At 46.4% G+C, this 7,583-nt stretch overlaps 1 protein-coding gene across 1 annotated transcript; it reads right to left on the reverse strand.

Moving 5' to 3' along the window:
• Positions 1 to 3,533: 3,533 nt before the first annotated feature.
• LOC104411099 (keratin-associated protein 5-5-like) lies at positions 3,534 to 4,745 on the reverse strand. Its single transcript, XM_010021435.1, has one exon. The coding sequence runs from the start codon at positions 4,743 to 4,745 to the stop codon at positions 3,534 to 3,536; it is 1,212 nt and encodes a 403-aa protein (XP_010019737.1).
• Between the last annotated feature and the right edge of the window lie 2,838 nt (positions 4,746 to 7,583).

Raw genomic sequence — 7,583 nt, forward strand, 5'->3', positions numbered from 1 at the left:
GCAAAGCTGGAAGGAACAGAGAGAAGGTCTTTTTCGCTGCCTGAATCTCCCAGTTCTTTAGGCAGCTTAAAACATCCTTATCCCAAAGCCCATCCCAAAGTGGCTGGAGAAGTCCCTACTGTCCAGAATCCCTTGTCAACCTATCCCTGAAATCTCCACATTTTCACATGGACATCTGTGCATTTGGTATATTGTCCAGCACTTGTTCCATCAGAAAGAAACCACCCAAATGGATCCCAAAATCAATCTCTCAAAACCAAACAGGACAGGAAATCCTGCATTGCTTCCTGCAGGAGTGTGTGGAAATATGGTAGAGTGCAAATGAAGAGGCAAATAGTAAGCTCTGACTTACCCTATTGACCAGTGAGAACAAGAGAGAAGTCAAGACGAGATTATGAAGACCACTGTGATGGGGAGCCTTTTATATGCTTCCAAGCCATCCCCCCTGGAAATGAGGTGTTCATTGGAAATTCTGACTTCCCCCTGTATCACCCATCCTATGCCACTCACGTGTCTTCTGGTATTTAATCTTTACCTCCTTCTGTTTGCTCACCACCTCAATTCTGCACCGTAATTAGTCTCACATATGAACAAGAGTGGAAATATTCTAATGAATTCGCATTAATGGGATCTGGAGGTAGCTCTAAGGTATTCCCATCCGCTTCCCAAGGAATGAGCCTGAGACACAGGGACAATGCACACGCGGGAGTCAGGTGCTGAAGCAGTGGGAGAACCATGCCTGGAACTTGGAAATGTCACCCCTTGCGTGTCCCCTCTGTGCTTGGCTGGGGTTTTGATGGACCAGTGGAAACTATTGGTCAATGTGAATCCTGTTTTCCTGCCTCTGAGAGGTGGCTGTGTGGTTAAAGTTAAGACTGAAGGGTTTCCCCTTTCTTAGCCTTGTTCTTGAGTCTCCCTCCATGGTGGTTGGTCCTCACCCCACCTGATTTTTGTTTCTGCTAAGCTTAATAACCTTTTCTCTTTCATTTTCACCCACGGAGGGGAAGGATTAAGTCTAAACTAAGCAGCTTTCAAAGCAGGAGTGCACATGTCAGCTTTTTTCTGCGTTGTTTCCATACACTCCATATTCTGAGGTTATTTCTAAGGCCTGTGAGGCCAAGACACCTTGTGTTTCATGGAATTTGTGATGATGACATTTAAGTGTTTCACACTGTTGGACTCTGTACTACTGTAAGCAAGCATGAGGTTCCAGACTGGTAATGCAATCCTGAGTGCATTTCTCCATGACTTTTCCCTGTGCCTTGGGAGTCCAGCTGGAATCTCACAGATGGTCTGAGTTTTCCAGCAATTACTTCTAGTTGTTTTGGCTGCAGTGAGCCAAGCCCTAAGCTGCTCTGCGTGCAAAGTTTGGCTGAACAATCAGGAGGGAATGATAAGATGGTTGGAGTCAAGGCAGATATTACAAGGCTTGGGGATGGGGGAAGGAATTGTGGCCGTGTGCAGAACCAGGCCAGCTCCACGTGAGGTGTTGATGGAGTCTTCATGTGATGAGAAGGGTCACCAATATGAGAGTGCTAAGATACTTGATATTTATGGCAAATAGAGCTTTCCATCATGTTCAGCTGACTCTGAATGTGAGGCTGGAGTGGTGACAGATGACTCCTCATGGCTGGGACATGTAGTATCTTCCCAAGATGTGAACATGACCTCTTATAGTGTTTGGTGTCTCTTCTGGAATTGTCCCTGGGGGAGCATTGTTTCAGTCACGCCATACTAGCCGGATACCTGATAGCCTGAAGGATGTAATGTCCTCTTTGTGTAAACCCTTAAACATGTCATCCACTGAATAAGCCATTCATTGCCTTTTTATCAGGTTTTATTGTCACCATATTGGCCAAGGTGATCATTCTGTTAGAATTATAGAATCATAGAATGGTTTGGGTTGGAAGCTACCTCTAAAGCTCATCCAGTTCCAACCATGACCAGGACACCTTCCTCTAGACCAGGTTGCTCAGACCCCTGTCCAACCTGACCTTGAATGTTTCCATGGTTGGGGCATCTACCACCTGTCTGTGTAACCAGTTCCAGTGTTCCACCACCCTATGAGTAAAACATTTCTTCCTTCTATCTATCTAGCCCGAATCTACCCTCCTTCGGTTTAAAACCATCACCACTTTTACATGTCACGCCATGATGTCTTTGTAAACTTCCACGGTGGTTCCATGAATTTGAGAGCTTCGGTACCTTTGTAAGTGGAGAGGAACCCATCACAGCAGCTTTTCCAGCATATGATGAAAAGAATATTCACAAGACATCCGTAACAGAATGAGCTTCTGATGTAATATGGTATTGGATGTCCTTCTGCCAGTGCACTGTACCTGATTTACCTGTTCATAAAACACTCCTAAAGTCCTGAGTAATGCCTTTCAGAAAAGTCTGACATGGGAGAGAAGACTATTCTAATGCAGACTTTGTGTATGCTCTGAAGATCTGGTTGAGGGAAGCAATCAGGACAACGCTCAAGGCATCTTCCTGAGCTGTGCAATTCAGAGCTGAGTCCTGAATTTTAATAGTAAAGGAAGTCCCAGCCAGGCAGAAAAGGTCTTGTTGACTCATGTGTGTGCTATTTTAGGAATGAAGCCTTTAAGTTGTATGCTAACACCTGGCTGTCATTCCAACTGCTTGGAATCCAGGAATGCTGCATATGAAAGTCTCTGTTCACATAAAAAAATTCAACAATATAAAATGTTTTCTGAAGTTTATTAGTTTGAAGATGGAAGTGGAAGAGGATGGTGCCTGCTCTTCAGTGAGTAGTGAGTTCTTCTCAGTACCTAGTGAAATACCTGTTGTAGCATCACGAGTTTCCTATACATCTTATGGAGTGATGTGTCTTTGGATGGTGGGTTTTTGCAAGCTTCATTCCAACTGTGCCCTTTGAGTTTTATTTACTTTAACCATTAAGTTTTATAGTAAAAATTGAGCTGAGGCAAATGATCAGTAGGTGGAAGGAGGGATCTTCATCAGTGACGACCCAATTTATGCCAACAACATTGTTGGACAGCTCTTTGTTTCCTAAATGTTCTGCTGTGCCGTGGGAGCATGTCTGTATCTGTAGCCAGCAGGAGCCTGGCTAAAGACACAGGAACAGCAGCAGAACGAGGATACGTTCTGAGCAAAGTGATATAAAAACAACCAAGGCAAGATTTTGTGTTTTGCTCAATGCTAACTTTTATTGTCTACAAGTCAAGAGAGGGGGTGAAGAATGATAACATTAATAGCAAAGATAGCCCAAGTCCCAGATACCAAGAAGAGAAGTAGCAGCCCCACTAATATCTAGCAGCTCTTTTGCCTTACACAATGGGTAATATAATCAAGTGCATTACAGATGTTCAATAATGAAAAGACAGAAAGAATACAGCTCAAGTTTGAAAACAAGAAGAAAATCACAAGGTGTTTACTCCATCATCATGTGAACCAGGAGCAAATGAGCAGGTTTTCATCTCCCTGTGCATGTTCTTGTTGCATGCCAGAGATGGGAGCCTGCAGAGCTGCTTTTGCTACCCAGAGTTGGCTCAGCAAAGCCTCTTGATTGAGGTGCAGCACTGCTGGATGGGAATGCCATACTTCCTCAGGGGAGAGTAGCACAGCACAGGGCTGCAGCGCAGCACAATGGGCTTCTTCACTGTGTAGGAGCAGCAAGACAGACATTCAGCAGGGCAGCAAGGGCGGCAGGTACAGCAGCAGGGTACCTGGCCGCAGCTGCAGCAGGTCTTCTGGCACACCTTGGTACAGCAGACGGGCTGCTGGCATGGGTCACAGCAGGGATTCTGGCATGGGTCACAGCAGGGCTTCTGGCATGGGTCACAGCAGACAGACTGCTGGCATGGGTCACAGCAGGGCTTCTGGCATGGGTCACAGCAGACAGACTGCTGGCATGGGTCACAGCAGGGATTCTGGCATGGGTCACAGCAGACAGACTGCTGGCATGGGTCACAGCAGGGATTCTGGCATGGGTCACAACAAGGCTTCTGGCATGGGTCGCAGCAGGGATTCTGGCATGGGTCACAGCAGACAGACTGCTGGCATGGGTCACAGCAGGGATTCTGGCATGGATCGCAGCAGGGCTTCTGGCATGGGTCACAGCAGACAGACTGCTGGCATGGGTCACAGCAGGGCTTCTGGCATGGATCACAGCAGACAGACTGCTGGCATGGGTCACAGCAGGGCTTCTGGCATGGGTCACAGCAGACAGACTGCTGGCATGGGTCACAACAAGGCTTCTGGCATGGGTCACAGCAGGGATTCTGGCATGGGTCACAGCAGGGCTTCTGGCATGGGTCACAGCAGACAGACTGCTGGCATGGGTCACAGCAGGGCTTCTGGCATGGGTCACAGCAGGGCTTCTGGCATGGGTCACAGCAGACAGACTGCTGGCATGGGTCACAACAGGGCTTCTGGCATGGGTCACAGCAGGGCTTCTGGCATGGGTCGCAGCAGGGGATCTGCCGCGGCGCGTCACAACAGGGCTTCTGGCATGGGTCACAGCAGGGCTTCTGGCATGGGTCACAGCAGGGATTCTGGCATGGGGCACAGCAGGGCTTGCAGCAGACGGTCTTCTGGCACGGGTCACGGCAGCATGGGTCACAGCAGACAGCCTGCTGGCATGGGTCGCAGGAGCAGGACTGCTGGCATGGGCTGCAGCAGATGGTCTTCTGGCACGACGGGCAGCAGCACACGGTCTTGCTCTTCACAACGGAGCAGCATCCACATCTGCTACAGCGCATGTTGTTTGTAGAGTGGTCAAGGGTGGAAGGAGCGAGGACCTGAAACACAGAGTACTTTCAGATACCACTTCTTCCCAAGTATATAGATGTGTGCTTTGTTTTGGCATTCCAATGCTGCTGTCTAGGCGCATGGGTGGTAGCCACATCATACACTGCTCCCAACTTATTTGCTTTGAATTCCATCCGAAGAAGCTTATTTTCCACTTTGCCCTCTCTACCAACTGTCTTCTGCATTAAGCAATAGACCAACAGGCTGGGAAAACCTGGATTTCGGAGAGAGCTGTAGCTCTCAGAATCACAGAATAGTTTGGTTTGGAAGGGACCTTTAAAGGTCATTTAGTCCAACAACCCACAAAGATCAGAATCAGAGACACTTTTCAATTCATTGCTTGACCAAAACCAAATGAGAACCGTTGCCATCAAAGAACACCGCTAATGAGTAACACTTACCGTGCTAACTGAGTGGTGCAGTTGAGTGAGGAGCAAAGGGACGAGGAGACCTTTTATTTAGCTCCAGATTGGCCTTCCGGAAATGAGGTACCCCACAGCAATTCGTGATTTATGTGTTAAGCCTATACTTATTTGTTGAATGGGCCTTCGTCTATTTAGTCTTTGCCTCATTATTTCTGACCAACCCCTCCATTCCATGTTATTATCCATTTGTTCTGTAAATTTTTTACAGTTTTTTAATGTCAAGTTAAATGGCAGTGTCAACTGCAGATTGACATCTTGTGTGATGCTTGTGAACTGCTTAAAAGGTATGTTTCTGCTCATTTTGCATATGGTAATGTCGTTACACTGGGATGCTAGGTGGCTTGTTCAGAGCTAGTGAGTCTTCAATTAACATAAAATCCATAATTAAGATTGAGGAGCAGTCAGTTCCATGGCGTGCAGAGGCCTTCTGGACGTCAGGCACTCCTCAGTATGATTTTTTATTAAAACAGAATTCCAAAGAGTGCAATTCCGTGCCCCCATGGTTTGTTTTTGAATGCAAAAAAGCTGAAGCCCAATGTCTGTCTTTGCAGTCTCTGGTCATCAGAAGGGCATATATGTAGCAGAAAGTTCTTGACATAGAATCATAGAATGGTTTGGGTTGGAAATGACCTGAAGATCATCCAGTCCTAACCTGCTGTCATGGGCAGGGACACCTCACACTAGGCCATGTTGCCCAAGGCTCTGTCCAACCTGGCCTTGGCCACTGCCAGGGATGGGGCAACCACAGCTTCTCTCGGCACCCTGTGCCAGCACCTTAGCACCCTTACAGGGAAGAGCTTCTTCCTTATACCTAACATCTCAACCTCTGCTGCCTCATTCCATCCATGCATGGGAAAACACATGCCCTTGGCCTTGCCAATATTAGAAATGTTAGGTGCAAAGGACTGTGCCAATTTATCATGGAAGTTTGGAATAGAGTTGGGGTCAAATCAGCATCTGTATTTTCCCAATGTCTTTTGGATATCTTTAAATAAAAGCAAAATGCAAAACTTTTCTGGCAGTTTTACATTCTGTTTATGTTTTGCATAACTTGAACAGCAAAATTCCTATTCCTTTTTTTTTTTCCCAGTTGTAGTGTGCCCCCGGGTCATGAAAGATCCACCTATGGCTGTTACGTTTGGAATAACTCTAGCTCAGTCCTCAATCCTCCATTGGCAGTCATTAGTGCTGATGTTAATGATCACGTTGCAATTATTCATTAATGAAGCTGATATTTAGTTTACATGAAAGCCTGAAGGCCTCACGTGGTCGCCTGAGCACCCTTAGGATTTCAAATTGAACTATGTCTTTACCAAAATACGCCTCTCTCCGGTCAGAAGGGATTCACAGGACCTGAGCCCATGACTGATGTGACTAAATGTCTTGTGTCTGAGATCACCCCAAAAGGGAGGGATGCTCCTGCTGCTGTGGAGCTGTGCATCTGTGGAAGCAGAGCACCAAAGGACCCTTGAAACCATCTCCGAGGACATGCAGCTTTGCTGGGGATACCCTGATTTCTGCTGAGGTGAAGGAAAGAAGAATCTGTCTTCATACAGGAGCATGGTGGGATCCATGTCACAGATTCTGAGGGCAGGATAGGTCATTGTGAACCTTCAGTTTGTCTTCTGGTGACATAAATCACCTGTTTCCACTCAGTTTCTGTTGGGTAGCTACTGTTTCTATTTGGCTACATCCCAACTTTTAGAATCATAGAAAGAAACCACCCAGTCTTGTTTCGAGGAATTCAAAAGACCATGAGGTCACCAACACTCCAGGCAAGCTCTCTCCAAGGTCAATATTGCTGTCCACTAAAACACAGGCTTTGTTTCTTACTGAGTTTGGCTTCATGCTAATGACTGGGTTAGGCTGGATCACTGCCATCCATTATAATCTAATTAGTGATAGAGATTTACACCAGCTGATTACCTGTATCTCAGCTAACTATAAAGGGGGCTCATGGCAACCTGGGAGGTGCTTGGGAGAGGAGGAGAGGGTTTTTGAGCTTGCAGGGAAATGTCAGGGGGCTCTGGCATTAGAAATGTGGAGGATCATGAACAAGGAGGTAAAGTAAGAGATATTGGTAAAAGTGAGTGTCCTAGGTTCAGTGTTTAAACCATGACAATGAGGCAGTTTTCTGTGTGCTCTTGTAGGGATCTAGTACATTGATTCGTCAAGTGTCCCTCTGAGTCAGAACTCCCTGCTACTGTTAGAGCTGATTGTGAGCATCAGAGATATCTGAAGCCATTTGAGACACATCGTGAGGTTTTACAAGAGGAGTTTTACAAAAGAAAAGATTCAAATTTGATCCCAAACAAGATCCCAGTTAAATTTTACATTGAGTGAATGAACTTAGCAGGCTCTGTA

Source organism: Nestor notabilis, unplaced genomic scaffold (assembly GCF_000696875.1).
Source record: "Nestor notabilis isolate BGI_N333 unplaced genomic scaffold, ASM69687v1 scaffold12999, whole genome shotgun sequence".
Lineage (NCBI taxonomy): Eukaryota > Metazoa > Chordata > Aves > Psittaciformes > Psittacidae > Nestor > Nestor notabilis.